Raw genomic sequence first — 14,871 nt, 5'->3', positions numbered from 1 at the left:
TTTAAAGGACCAGGTTACCAAAGATGAACGCTCTGTGAGTGAAATCAAGCAGGAAGACAAATGCAAGCAGAAAAATGAAAACATTCAACCTTAAGCCTCAAAACCCCCTATTTTGTATGTTCTTTCTTTGGTTTTAAAAAAGCCTTATTATGCCAAATACAATAATTTAAATGTAATGCATAGAACAGATTGAACTGTGGTAAAGCTGATTGCAGCAAGTACTAATCAACAGACAGGAAATATATGCAATCATTACTAAAACTGAAATATCTATGAAAAGCCGTGGCAAAATTGAAAACTTCTTATATGGAAGAAGCAAAATCTTTAGAGTAGTTTGAAGCCTGATGAGAAAATTATAATTATCAATCAAAGAGCAGAAAAAATAGATGAGGATAGGTACTTCTGTCTTCAGAAAGTAGTAGGAAGATGTACTTACCACTTGTAGATATTATGAAGTACGTTCTTTTGCACTGCTAACTAGGGAATGTGTTATGTAACAACTACCAACCATTATTAAATCAGTTATACTGGATGATTTTCATCCAAGGGTGTTTAAAAAATTGGTCCACAGGCTCTAAGCCATTAAAAGTTAGTATAGCTGAATTCTAGTTCTTGGAAAATTGGAGAAGTTCTGAAGGTCTAAAAGCAAGTCCTGTTTTGCCAGTGTTTATAAAGGCTGAAAGTGATTCCTTGAGAACTACGTGATTCCTTGAGAACTACAAGTCTGTTCTCAAAACAGTTATTCCAGGTAAACAGCAGAAAGCCTGATAAAGCCTGATAAGCAATGCAGTAATCTTGCTAGGATAATATTTCATCATTTCAAGAAAACGCATTTTCCAAATTGATCTTTGGGATTTTGTAAGGAATAACATTTTCTAGGAAATTGCAGGTGTTTGCTATCCAGAAGCCTTAGTAAAGGGTAGTCCAGTGTCATTAAAGATTCACTTATAAGCTCATATGGACTAATTGCTGGTAAAATGTTCGTATGATGCCACATGTCCAGTTTTTCTGCCTGTGTTTTAAAACAGATTTTACAAATAGGGGAGAGTTCAGAGAAAAATAACAAATGGTTTGTAAGCAAGTGCCTTTTGCCCTTGAAAATCTGTGACTCCCTAAGAGCCCCTTGAAGTATTATGATAATCGATGCAAGTAAAGATTCTAGTCATCATGTCATTCTTGGTTTGCATATTTATTTTGTCCTCTTGTGTAGTGTCATCCCCATGAAACGATAATAATTCTGGGGGAAATGGGGTACTTCTATTTGAAATAGCTACCAAGGGACATGGTGACAGGTTTATTAAGTATTTTAAATGGTAACTGTGGACCAGACACCTTTCTGGTTATTCATAGTTGCAGTCATTTTATCTGAAGAAGGAATTTAATAAATTGCCTATATTTGAGAGTGGTAATTCAGCAAGCCATTGGCCAAGGCCTGTGTTATGCTAAGTACTGTAGCTCCTTTGACCGTTGTGGGAGATCCTCAATAGAACATTATTACTGTGTTTTTAGCCTTCAGCTATATAAAATAATGCACCTTTAAGTAAAAAAGTATGTACAAGCCTAATAACGAAGCTATTAGAATCATAGAATACTTTGGGTTGGAAGGTACCTTTGAAGGTCATCTAGTCCAACCCCCCTGCAGGGACCAGGGGCATCTTCAACTAGATCAGGTTGCTCAGAGCCCCATCCCCCATGTTTCCAGGCCCACCTCTCTGGGCAACCTGTTTCAGTGTTTCACTACCCTCATTGTAGAATATTTATTTCTTATAGCTAGTCAGAATCTGTTTTCCTTCAGTTTAAAAGCATTACCTCCTCTTCTATCACAACAGGCCCTACTAAAAATTCTGTCCTTATCTTTCTTGCAAGCCCCCTTTAAGCACTGGAAGGCTGCAATAAGGCATTTGCTTTATCTAAAAATAGGTGGTGTTAGCTCCCTTTGCAAAACTGTCTGAGGTCTGTGGATGGGAAACAGTACACAAGAGCTGTGTGCTGTAACCTGTTTGGTTATGGCATAATTTTTTTTTTTTTGCCATTGATGTCAGATGACACCAAATCAGGTGGGAGTATTGATCTGCATGAGGGTAGGGAAGCTCTACAGAGAGACTTGGATAGATTAGATTGTTGGGCTAATGTTAATGGTTTGGGCTTCAACAAGGCCAAATGCCGGGTCCTGCACTTGGGCCGCAACAACCCCAGGCAACACTCCAGGCTTGGGGAAGTGTGGCTGGGAAGTGTCTGACAGAAAAGGACCTGGGGGTTCTAATTGACAAGTGGCTGAATATGAGCCAGCAGTGTGCCCAGGTGGCCAAGAAAGCCAATGGCATCCTGGCTTGTATTAGAATTGGTGTGACCAGCAGAAGTAGAGAGGTGATTGTCCCCCTGTACACAGCACTGGTGAGGTCACACCTGGAGTGTTGTGTCCAGTTTGGGGCATCTCAGTTCAAGAGAGATATCGAGGTGTTGGAGTGAGTACAGAGGAGGACAACAAAGCTGGTGAAAGGCCTAGAGAATAAATCTTATGAAGAACGCTTGAAGGAGATGGTTTAGTTTGAGGAAGAGGAGGCTGAGGGGAGACCTCATCGGTCTCTATAACTGCCTGAAAAGTCATTGTAGAGAAGTTGGTGCTGGTCTCTTCTCATGGGTAACAGAACAAGAGGGAATGGCTTCAAGCTGCAAGAAGGTGGGTTTAGACACTGGACTAGGCTGCCCAGGGATGTGGTTGAGTCACCATCCTTGGATGTGTATAAGGGTTGTTTGGATGTGGTGTTGGTGGTTATGGTTTAGGGGAGAACTTTGTACAGTAGGGATGATGGTTGGACTCGGTGATCCCAAGGGTCTTTTCCATCCTGAATAGTTCTATGATTCTATGTACATCCATAATGCAGCAAAGAGTCCACTGAAACCCTGAAATACTTGAAGTATTGATGAAGAAACTACATATAGTAAAGAAAACAGAAGTCAGGGCATGAGGTACAAAGAGTTTCAGGGATGAAAATATTAAGTCAGGTAGATACCTCAGTCACAATTATTTGAAGACTGAGATGAGTTCTTAGTAAGATCATCCCCCAAACTTCCATTTAATTGCCTTGATCATTCTGTAATAGAAGTGAAAGCAATTCCAATGCAACTGTTTTTCTAAGGAGCATAAATACAGAGTGAAAAACCTGCCTATACAGTCAAAGAACAAGTGTTAGGACTTTGCAAGCAGCAGCTAACTGCAAACTCCACTGTTGTTTGTACATTTGTTGCTACTCTTTTTGTATTATGATTTTAGAACAATTTAAATGAAGCAAGAGTTCTAGCAATTGTGTCAAGTAATTATTCCTCAAGATGCTCAGTTCATTATTTAACAGATAAGAGCTGTCAGCTTTTGCTGCTATCTTTTTATTGGGTGTTAAGAAGAATTCATAGCTTTGATAGCACTGTACGTTTGAGAATAAAATCATTTCCGGTCATTAAGGAAGGATGGAATTAGATACAAAGGTATTCAGGAAGGACAATTTTAATAGTGAATTTGTTGTATCCTGCACTAATTCAGAGAGTTACTAGATTGCAGATCTGATCAGCAAATGGCATCACATCATATTGCTGTTAGCTCTAATTATTAAGGCAAGGGGTTTGTTGTAGTTTTTTTTATTGTACCTATGAATGAAAATAGCTTTCAAAGAAGCTATTAGGATTAAGAATCTGAAAGCAAGGGTTGTCTTCAAAGCAAGTCTAACTAAGAAATAATGTTTAACTGATTATTTTCCATGGTTCAATTACATATTGGGTCAGATGGTATCCAGACAGTCCAGTTTTAGCACTGTATGCGCAATGTCCGTCCTTGCGCTGCGAGTGGCTCAGACTTAATTGTGTCGTCACATTGAACTTAGTACCTTTGCCTGGTTACGACTTGATATTCACAAATACCTACCTGGCAAAGGTTGGAGTGAGGAAAGGAGTAATGGGGTTTTATTGCTAGTTTAATGGCACTTATTTAAAGCGGAAGTTCCTAACCCATCCTAACACCCCCACTGCCTCTCTCTGCTTTTCTGCCCCTTAGTGCAGGCATCGGGAGGACTGGCTGCTTTATTGCAACTAGTGTCTGTTGTAAACAGCTGAAGAGTGAGGGCATCGTTGACATATTACGAACAGCCTGCCAGTTACGGTTGGACAGGTAAGAAATCTTGCTTTCTTCCCAGGAAATTAAAAAAAACCGAAACGTTATGGTAAGCTTTCCCTTTACTTAAGGGGAAACAAATGGGAACAGGGGAGGAACAAAGGCAAATGGAGGCCAAGAGACAACTTTTCTGGAAGGAAGTTATCCTGTTCTAAGCAGTTCCAGCTTGTAATCTTTGCCTATTTTATGAGCAGTAAACCCTAATGAACAGCCCTAGAACTGAGCTGGATTCACAACTGGCACCAAAATCTGCACAGCTCTACGCAGAAAGGAATAACCTTTCACCAGCTGAGGAGTTGGCCCTGAGTTATTACAGAAGCAAAAGTTCAAGGGTCTGCTGTACATAAGTTCAAAGCCACAGATCAGTACTTTGCTTCCAGGAGGATTAAAGAAAACTGAACTTGTGCACTGCTGGAGGGGCATGGCTGCTTGGGATTTTGTGGGGAGAGGGAGAGTATGCACAGTCTAGAGTGTTTGCAGACATATAAAAGGAGCTGTGAAAATCTCCAGAAATTCAGTGTTTTCCAGCTAAGCGTTTCTTAACACACCACTTTGATTTTGATTATGAAGTAAACAGACTTGAATTTTGCACCAGAGATGTTATTTTTCCTCTCCCACTGGTTTCGAGTGCCATCAAAACATGTCTCAGTGCTCTCTCTAATGATAATGATAAATGTAGTCGGGGGAAGAGATGTCACGAAAAACATACCAAAGATTTTTCTGAGGGGAAAAAAAAAGAACTTCAACCCCACGCTGAACTTTATTTCAGAAGAGAAATTATGCTCAGTGGGAGGCAGAAAATTAAATGCTTGCTGCCCTGCTGAGGCTCTGATAGACAGGGACCTACAGGGGCTTGGAGGATTGGCTATTTCAGTGGATTTCAGGTCAGACAAGGAAAGGCTTCTTGAGAAAAAGAAAACCATGATAGTGAGTGAGTAGTGAATGCTGGTTATCCATGGACCAGTGAAATTTCTGGCTGGATCTAAAATACCTTGTCTATGTGACTAATGTTACACAGGAAAAAAGGCATACAAATGAAGGTTGAAGACAGCTGCTTACAAATGTGCTTGATACAGAAGGCCAATTAAAAATACTAGCTTTGCAGGGAGAGGGGAACTAACAGCCATTTTCAGAGGCTGGAGAAGGGAGATTGTACTTTAAAAGATGCCATGGAGGAAAAGGAAGCCTGCAGGGACATCTGTAGTTGCCATGTACCTCTCAGGGATGGGATGGGAAAAGGCCACTTAAATGTCATGGGAGAAAATACTCAAGATGTAAAATGGTCAAATCCTTGCTACAGAAGAGCATGATTTCTTCAAGGAGTGAAAACTGGAGGAATGAGAAATCAGGTTTATAGTCTATTGGAAGTAATTCTGCCATCCATAGTTATTGTCACTAAACCCCCATGAAAGCTCCAAGTGACTTCAAAAGCAGTATGAGAGGATGAGACAGTGTCCAAGCAGCTATAGGAAGGAATACCCATTCTGTCCCCTCCTCCTGTCTGGTGGTTACTGACTGGAGAAGACAGGGTGATAGGAAAGGAGTCATCAGGGCATTAGGGAAAGAACAAACACATAAAGGAATGCACTTCTTTACAGCAGTAGAGGGGTTAACATGAGCCCTGAGAACTGCTTTTGAGTTTGCTGTGGGGAAGAAGAGGACAAATGTTTCTTTCTCTTCATTCCATTACAGATCCTTTGGAAAAATCCTGTGCACTGGGCTTTGCAGCAGTGGCCCACAATTAGTCCTAAAATAACCTAGTTATTGACTAAGGAGAGGATCATTCCTGCATCCTTCGCAGAGTGCTGTAGGAGACATTTGCCATTCTTTTCCCCGATGCAACTCAGATTTGAAAGGTTTCTGTGGCAAACCAGGGTTAAAACATAATTAATCTATTCTGTGCCTAAGCCTGGGCAGCAAGTATGTGTCATGGTGCTTCCTCCCTGAGAAAGGCAGGAAGCCACCTCATAGCAGGAAACTAGATAAAAAGGAAAATAATTTCCTGTGGTTTGAAACTTCATGGTGACCCTGGTGCTTCTGTTGCTACAACTTCAGGGTGCATCCTCACCATTATTGGAATTGCATGGGCAGTAATTGCCAGATATGACTAATGTTCCTTGTGTGTCATGAACTGACATAAATATATTTCGGTGCTGTATGCAGCACAGAAAGACTCAAACAGATCAACTGTGAACCTGTATTAAGTAGAGCAGATGGGGAGGAGATGCTCAGCTAGGAAATAGTTTATTTAGAAAGGCAATCTGTGTTTCCCACCTTTGCTTATTGATGAGATGTCAAAGCATGGATCCCTGCCCTTCCCTGCTCATTGTTAAATGTTGTTTTAAACAAATGCTTAACAAAGTAACTGCAGGAAGCTGAAAGAGAAGGTTGTTTTGCCCACTCATCTACACCTTACTGGTATGGTTACTGTGTGACTCACAATTGTTAAGCTGGACCCCATAGAAGAGGGCAGTCTCCAAGGAGGGTGCTAGCAGTCTGCTACCTGTTTGGCTCAGAGGAAGCAACTTTTCATTCATTTCCTCCTGTGGAGCTTTCTGAGGGAATGCTCCTCCTCAGGCTGACACAGTCTGGTTAGTGCTTGCCGCTCATGGGTTTCCATGTTCCTTGACACCATTTGTCATTTCAGCCTCCTCTTGGCACTGTGTTCCTGGGCTCTGTGCACAAGCACCAATGCTGCTGCGATTCTGTATACAATTTCATTGAATTTGAGCAGTGGGGTTTAATTGTTTTCAGAATGGATTATTAGGATATAATTGTTGAGGTACTCTTAGCAGAACTTGAAATGTTAGTAAAACCTGCTTAAAATGAACAACTTTATCCTTGTTGGTTTTGTTGATTTTAGTCTCCCGCTGTAGTACTCGTGCAGATTAATATGCTATTTGCAGAAATACACAGCCTAGTGATACGTGGAAAAGCAAACTGGTTCTGCTTTTGCTTGCAATTCCTTTCAGGTTTGCAGTTCTAAAGAGAACAGCAAAAGCTTAAATCAGAGCTTTGGCTTTGATTCAGTTACAAATCTGAGTCATCTTTCATTAAAGTTCTGTTGTCTGTTCCAAAACCCTGCTGGCCATCCCCTGGTTTTCTGGTGAATTTGCCAAAAGCACGGTGTGGGCTGGCACAGAGGAAAGAACCATCATTCCAGAATGGGAAAGTTAAGTGCTACATCAGTTGTCCTGGCTGGTCTGGCCTGACCCTCTGTGGTCCTGAATTCAGTCCCTAGTGCAGCTGTGAAGTCTTGAATAAAGTTCTTCCCCACTTCGTTCTGCTTGCTCCCATCTACCCATCTAGAGCTTTGGGGTGGGGGCTACTTTTCAGAGTGTTTAAAATGGAGCTTGGGGCTCTTGTAATATGAATGTAAATGATGATGGTTTTTCCTTACTGGATGAGGGCCTCTGCCAAGAAAAACTGAGGTAAAGTCCATCACTGTTCTGCCTGCCGTCTTTCCTTGGCTAGCAGAGAGTTTCAAAATGGAGCTTGAGGTCAGACTGCAAGCTGGTTGCAATCAGTGGGCACTTTTCACTCATTTTTAGGAAGCTTTGGAACTGACCACCTATGTGCAACACCAGCTTCATGTTAGCTATGCCGTTTCCTCGTGTGTTATTTGCACGTAATAAGGCTGTTGTTTCCCTCCCCTTTTTTTCTTTCCTTTTCAGGGGAGGAATGATCCAGACTTGTGAACAGTATCAATTTGTCCATCATGTCATGAGCTTGTACGGAAAACAGCTTTCTAGAGCAGCAGAAGAATAAGTGCTCGTGATATTCCTAAAGGCTAAACCAAGCGAACTTTTGACTGTATTCAGATATATTTCAGATCTGATCAGAGACACATGGTAACCTGGCTATCTTAGCTGGAAAAAAAGGATACATTCTTTTACTTCGATATTGCTTTTACGCTCTTGTTTGCATTGACATTTAAGAGCTGAGGTACGCCTTGTCTTAAACATAAGTGACAGGACATAATCTTCACCAAAAAATGGCTTATTTATACTGTAAATAGGAACAGTAGCTTCATTTGTTACAAAAGCAAGAAAAAAAATCCGAAAAAAAATCCAGTCTTCAGTTTGCTATTTTTAAAAAATCATTGCTAATATATCCAAATACAGTGTGAAACTTTTTCAATTGTCATGCTGAAATGTGCCGTAAGTTGACTAAGCTTGAAAGTAACTTTTTGCCTCTTTCCGATTGTTTTTACATATAAAATTACCGAATACTGTGTATATTGTTAACTTTCTGAGCCTCTGCATCGAAAGATTCAAGTAGATTCACATTTAAATTCTTTCACACATCATGTTTGCTTGCTTATTTTTTCTAAAGCAGTCCACCACTAGTGTTATCGGAACTAAGAGGAAAAAAAATATTTCAATGATGTGAGTGAAATTTTTACCCCCAGTTCTTACCAGCAACATACCCTAGTCATGACAGCTGGGTGAATCTGAGGCAAATAATAGAAGTTAATCTGAACATCAATTCTTAAATTTTTAAATATTTTGGCATCTCAATCTGCAATCAGATTTCATTTTTGCAAATAGTTCCTCTTTTTGTGTTTGTTCCTTAATCCAAATGTGGCCTCTCCTCAATTTGAGGTTGGAAATCAGGTGAGAAATTTTGTGAGTTGAATTCATCTTTATTAAAAATTTAATAATAAAATCACTTGTATTCTATGAATTTAAACTTGTTTCAAAGCCTTGAGGGTGACAGTGCCCAGTGCTCATTAAAATCAATGCACATCCTAAAGGCAGCTTTAAAAAAGAAAGAGAAAAAAAATCAGTCTGAACATGCTGGCTGCTTTTTGATAAATTTGCCCCCAACCAAATTTAGACAATCATTATCCCATTCTAATCACTAGTAGGGGCAGCAGTGTTTCCTGTTCAGTGACACAGACAACTGCCCATGCTTTTCTTTTTAGACCTCAGTCAGGCTGTGAAGACTGTAGCTTGTGTTTAATGCTTACAGGTAAGCATATGTTTAAGTGCTTTGTTGAGCAGGTATACAGGACCCTTAACATGAAAAATGAGTGTTTTGTGAATAGTAGTTTTAATGATCTACTAAAAATATTTTTGCTTCTCTGTATTTGTAACAATAACCAAAACTTTTATTAGTGCAGGAGATTCTGAGAATTTACTGCACTTCCTGGTCAGAAGAAGGTAAAGCAGCTCTGAGAACAATAAGGGCTGGTCCTGCTCCCACTGAGGTTTTGCCATTCGTGTCAGTAGGTGCAGGGTGTAGGGCCTGAAATGTTATGCCTACAACTTCTTCACTGTGGGGAAAATTTCCCAGTATTTCAGTACACATCCTTTATATTTATTCTGTATCCATGAACCTGTAAAAATCCTGTCAGCAGGGTTTGCATGAATGTGTGCAAAATGTGTTATCTTTAAACCACTTGATTTTATTGCTGTATTTAAAATATTTCCTTCAGTGAAAAGCTAGCAGGAAGAAGTGGCATTCTTTTTAAAAATACTGGTGGTAGTAATTAAATAGAGCAATAAACTTAAGCTTTTGAGCATAACATGACTGTTAGTTTTATGTAAACCCTGCTAGCTGTATTCTCCCCAGTGCTACCAATTCTTTTGAAGGGGTAACAGTATTCCATCTAAGCACTCCTTAGAAGTAACAAAAGCACCACTGATATTCTGAATAACATTGTAAGTGAAACTCCTTATAGATGATGTTTTCAGTTGTTCAGTTCCCTTCAGTGTCAAAACTGACTCGGTGAATAAAATTACTTTTTCTGTCATCAGCTTACTGTGCATCTCCCAAAGAATATTTGTTGATGGTTGATAGGAGAGGGCACATAGGAGCAAAGTTCAATGTATAGATTGCCTCCTGTACAAGAAGACTTTCTAGAGGGTAATTGCTTTATGGCAAACGAGGCATAATGACTTTGAGGTCCTTGCACAGATCCTCAGCAGATAATAGTTGCTAGTGCTTCTCTGACTTGAGTAGAAGCAAACAATTTATGCTGATTAAGGAAATCTAGCCTGCTGTCCACTGCCATTCTACATACGTGGACTGTCCTGAGGGAGTGGTCACTGGTAAAAACAGGCTGCTTTGCATCAGTTCACTAGTACAAAGCACATGTCAGCCTAAGTGCATGGAGTGGGTATGAGAGTTGCACTGCTGATGTCTCACACCAGGCAAAAACATGCTACTTGTTCAGGATCAAAATACTCAGATGCCTCTTGAAGCGTTACTTTGCCTAACAGATTTGGAGCTAATCCCTCTGTTTACTCTTCGGCCTTACCACAATTAATATATCTCTCTCTTTTTGTTGTTTTGTTGTTGGTTTGTGTGTTTTTTTAACAGAATTTGAGGTCTGGATGACCTTGTATCAGCAGTTCTGATATTCTGACAGCCGAGTAGTCTTAAGAAGTGCTTAGGATTAGCAGGAAGGAGCTCTGGCCATGCAGAAGCACTTGAGATAAGTGGGGCTTCTGTAATCAATAGGTTTGAAACTGAGCTGACAATAGGAACTAAGCTAAGCTATGTGTCTTACTAGTCTTCTTTTTTACTGGGCACCCTTTCTCTATTAAAAGGAAATTCAAATCACACTTCGTCCACTCTCTCCAGTTCACTCTGCAGGTGTCTTTTGTACCAGAGACCACAGCATTAATACCTACAACACAGTTGTTTGCCAGAGGACTGAATTACTCTCTTCAGGTAAGCTAGCATATGACAAACTTCAGGTTATTTTACTTTGAACCAACTGGGAGGTCTTCTGTTGAGAAGTTGTGGCAGTCTCATGAAGTTCCCACTGACTAGAAAAGGGTGTAACCCCCGTTTTTAAAAAGGGAAAGAAAAAAGAACTGGGGAACTATAGTCCAGTCAGTCTCACCTCTGTGCCTAGCAATATCATGGAGCAGATCCTCCTGGAAACTATTCTAAAGGAGGTGACTGGTGACAGCCAACACCAATTCAGTAAGTGCAAATCCTGTCTGAGAAATTCAGTGTCCTTCTATGACAGGGCTACAGCATTGGTAGATAAGGGAAGAGCAACTGATATGATACACTTGGACTTGTGCCAAGCATTTGACACTCTACTGCATGACATTGTGGTCTGTAAATTAGAGACATGGACTTGACAGATGTACCACTTGGTGGATAAGGAATTGGCTGGATGGTTGCAGTCAGAGTTGCTGTCAAAGGCTCAATGTCCAGGTGGGGAGCAGTGACAAGTGGCACTCCTCAGGGGTCAGTATTGGAACTGGTGCTGTGTAAGATCTTTATTGGTAACATGGACAGTGGAATTGAGTGCATGCACCCTCAGCAAGTTTGCTGATGACAACAAGCTGTGAGGTGGGGCTGACATGCTGGAGGGAAGGGATGCCATCCAGAGTGACCTTGATAGGCTTGAGAGGTGGGCCCATGTCAACCTCATGAAGTTCAACAAGGCCAAGTGCAAGGTCCTGCACCTGGGTTGGGGCAATCCCAAGCACAAATACAGGCTGGGTGGAGACTGGATTGAGAACAGCCTTAAGGAGAAGGACTTGGGGGTGTTGGTTGATGAGAAGCTCAACATGAGCCACCAATGTGCACTTGCAGCCCAGAAAGCCAACCGTGTCCTAGACTGCCTCAGAAGAAGTGTGGCCAGCAGGTCAAGGGAGGTGATTTTCCCCCTCTACTCTGCTCTCATGATACCCCACATACATTACTGTGTCCAGTTCTAGAGCCTCAACACAGGAAGGACATAGAGCTGTAGGAGCAAGTCCAGAGGGATGTCACAAAAATGGTCAGAGGGACGGAGCACCTCTTCTATCAAGACAGGTAGAGAGAGTTGGGGTTGTTCAGTCTGGAGAAGAGAAGGCTCCAGGCAGACCTTATAGCAGTTTTCCAGTGCCTGAAGGGGCCTACAGGAAGCTGGGGAGGGACTTTTTACGATGGCAGGGAGTGATAGGACAAGGAGTAATGGTTTCAAACTGAGATAAGGTAGTTTTAGAATAAGTATTAGGAAGAAAATCTTAACTGTGAAGGTGGGGAGATACTCGCAGAGGTTGCCCAGGGAATTTGTCACTGCCCACTCCCTGGAAGCCTCCAAGGCCAGGTTGGATGGGTCTTTGAGCAACCTGGTCTAGTGGGAGGTGTCCCTGTCGATGCAGGGGAGTTGGAACTAGATTAAAGTCCCTTCCAACTCAAACCATTCTATGATTCTATGACAAGCTTTTTCACATTTCATGAACAGAGCAGAGCCTAGCTCAGTGCCTCTTGTTCGCTGGTCACTGGTCATCACACTTAAGCAGTGTTGTCCAAAAACCTAGACTGCAGTTGAGAGCAAGAGCTGTCCCCAGGTAAAGCACATCTGTGTCTCTGAAGGATCAAGATAAAGATGACTTGGTCAAATTATTCTGAAATGTTAACTACCTAGCAGGCATGTATGGTAGAGTGTTGCATTTACTTGCAAGACTTTCAGAAATGGTTAACAATTCTGGATGTTACCTGTACAGTTACTCTACTTTGGAAAAATCGTATCTCTAACTTGTGAATTTGCAGTTGCAAAAGGGCTTGAGAGTGAAGAGATCACTAAACAGGATCTTGGTTTCTGTCATTTCTCAGCTGTCTCTGCCATGGAGGAACACAGGTGGTGTTAGAAAGTGTCTATCTGTTCATTGGTGAGTTGGCAAGTTTTAGAAGTGCACTTCCACTATTATCTTTCGTGTATTCTTTTCTAGGAACCATTTTAAACAAAGGGAAATGGTAAATTTATGATTTGTTAATTATAACTGGTTTTGTCTCTTATTTTTTACATGAAATGTGCTTTATACATTTGCTAGGGAGAAAAACCAAAATACTTTGAGGTACATTTGGGATAACTGTTTTTCTTCTGCTGAGTCTAGATGTGTACCTGCTATTGTCTGTGAGAGTGACTATCAAACTTAGGAAAATGTAGAGAAGCTCAGGAGTCCTGTAAGGAAAAAAGATTACTCCGAAAGCACGTAAAATACGTGAATGAAAGCAGTATTTGTAGCTTTGTGTGTGAGGAACAGGCAATCAAAGAACTGCATGCTCTACACAACACAGGCATTGATTTCCAATGTCTAAATGTGAAATTCACATATCCACAAAGATGTGAAGGAAAGAGAAAAGTCCACTCTTTCCTGAGTATTGATAGAGATCAGGCTCCAGCACCCAAATATAACAGATGCCACATTCTTAGGGTGTGGTGTGGAAGTGACAGAAGGGGTTACGATTAACTTGGGCATGGCAGACCTGCCCAAGCTTGTGTGTCATGTATCCCCAGCAGGGCAGCAGTGCCAGGTTTATTCAATGGATGGCAAAGCTGAATGCAGAGAAAAGCTCAATTACTTACTCAGAATTAAAAGCTATGTTGGCACCAGATCTGGCAGTATGGCTCAGAGCATTTAAGAAGATAAAGCTTAAGCAGTTTGGCAGAGGAGTTGGGGATTACAATTTCTGGCCCTTTCTCTCCACTGAAACCATGTTACTTAGCTTCTGTGTTCCCTATTGCTTCTTATGTGTAACGTAGAGTTAAATAAGTCACTGTATTGCACTAGTTTTAATCCAACCAGTTGATAGCCAGTGTTTTCCAGGAATCTGTTTCTTTGGAATGAGCTTGTATTACCAGATGCTCTTCAGAGCCTGCCTTTTAATGTCACTATATCTCAGAACTGTGCAGACAGAGAAGTCTGCAATACTGTCTGTCTTGCTAAAGGCCTTTCTCCTGTGGGAAGTAGTGGTGTTTGCCCAAGTCAAAGTTTTCTTATTATGTCTGACGTTAACCCCCGCCCCTGTCCCAGCAGCAGCTGCACAGTGTCTGCTTTCCTCTGAAAAGGCAGAGGCAACACTTCTCTACAGGGATCAGAGGGAGAAAAACCTGTGTAGATCCTTTTTTCTCCTCCTTTGTGTGCTTAGCTTGTTTGTCTCTGAAGTGGATACAAGGAGGACAGTCAGGAGTTAAGTCAAAACCCATAAGAGTGACAGAAATCTCCTCTTGTAAATTACCTTTTGCTCCTTTTGTCTCAAAAGAAAGAAAACCAGATGTGATTGGTTGCACTACATCCATGTCATCTTGGTCTTTAGGCTGTTGTGAGGAATATGGAAAGCAAACAAGCATGACAAAAGTCAGGGTAATGAAGAGATCTTTTGGAGTCACTCCTTCCAGTTCCTGAGGCCTGAGTCTGGTGCATGGCCAGACTTAATGATCCAGACTGAAAGATCAACTCATTCATATGTATTACTTTTTCTCCCCCAGCAGTGTGGGCATATGCACATGCCCAGTCAGTGTGGCACAGTAGATGGTGAAAGAAGCATGAGGGAGGATTAATGGATACTGTGAAAATTAACATGGAAAGGGACTGTCTGTTTTTTGAATCAATTTGGATAGATAGGAGGGATTGGATTGGGTTGGCAGTGTTTTGGTTTTGTTGGGGAAAATGTAAGTTCCAGCCCAGATTCCAGGTTTCTGTGTATCTATGTTGAGCTTTTGTTCCTGAATTAGCATGTTGAAGAGGTAAAGGTTGGTTCCTTGATAGATTTATTAGTCAAGCAATAAATTATACCTTATCTACTTTATAGCATGATTGATCCCAGTTCCACTTCTGATTTGATAAATGCAGTTGTGTTAGTAAGAACACAAGTTCTACATAGATTCTCTGTCTTGCTGGAATCTTTCTTTAGCCTATGAATTACAAAATGTGTTGATTTTGGTAGTTACTACTCACTGGAACAGTTGA

At 41.1% G+C, this 14,871-nt stretch overlaps 1 protein-coding gene across 9 annotated transcripts in view; it reads left to right on the top strand.

The window, feature by feature from the left end:
* PTPN5 (protein tyrosine phosphatase non-receptor type 5) overlaps positions 1-9,692 on the top strand; it is an 84,430-nt gene extending 74,738 nt beyond the window's left edge. For all 9 annotated transcript variants that reach the window (XM_051621858.1, XM_051621857.1, XM_051621859.1 and 6 more), the window contains 2 exons: positions 4,046-4,159; positions 7,837-9,692. In XM_051621858.1, the coding sequence (XP_051477818.1) occupies positions 4,046-4,159; positions 7,837-7,930 (208 nt within the window). In that variant the 3' untranslated portion in view covers positions 7,931-9,692. The remainder of the gene's footprint in view (positions 1-4,045; positions 4,160-7,836) is intronic.
* The last annotated feature ends 5,179 nt before the right edge of the window (positions 9,693-14,871 follow it).

This window comes from Apus apus, chromosome 5, assembly GCF_020740795.1.
Source record: "Apus apus isolate bApuApu2 chromosome 5, bApuApu2.pri.cur, whole genome shotgun sequence".
Classification (NCBI taxonomy): Eukaryota; Metazoa; Chordata; class Aves; order Apodiformes; family Apodidae; genus Apus; species Apus apus.
The sequence above is the reverse complement of the archived record's forward strand: the minus strand, read 5'-3'. Positions and strand labels throughout refer to the sequence as shown.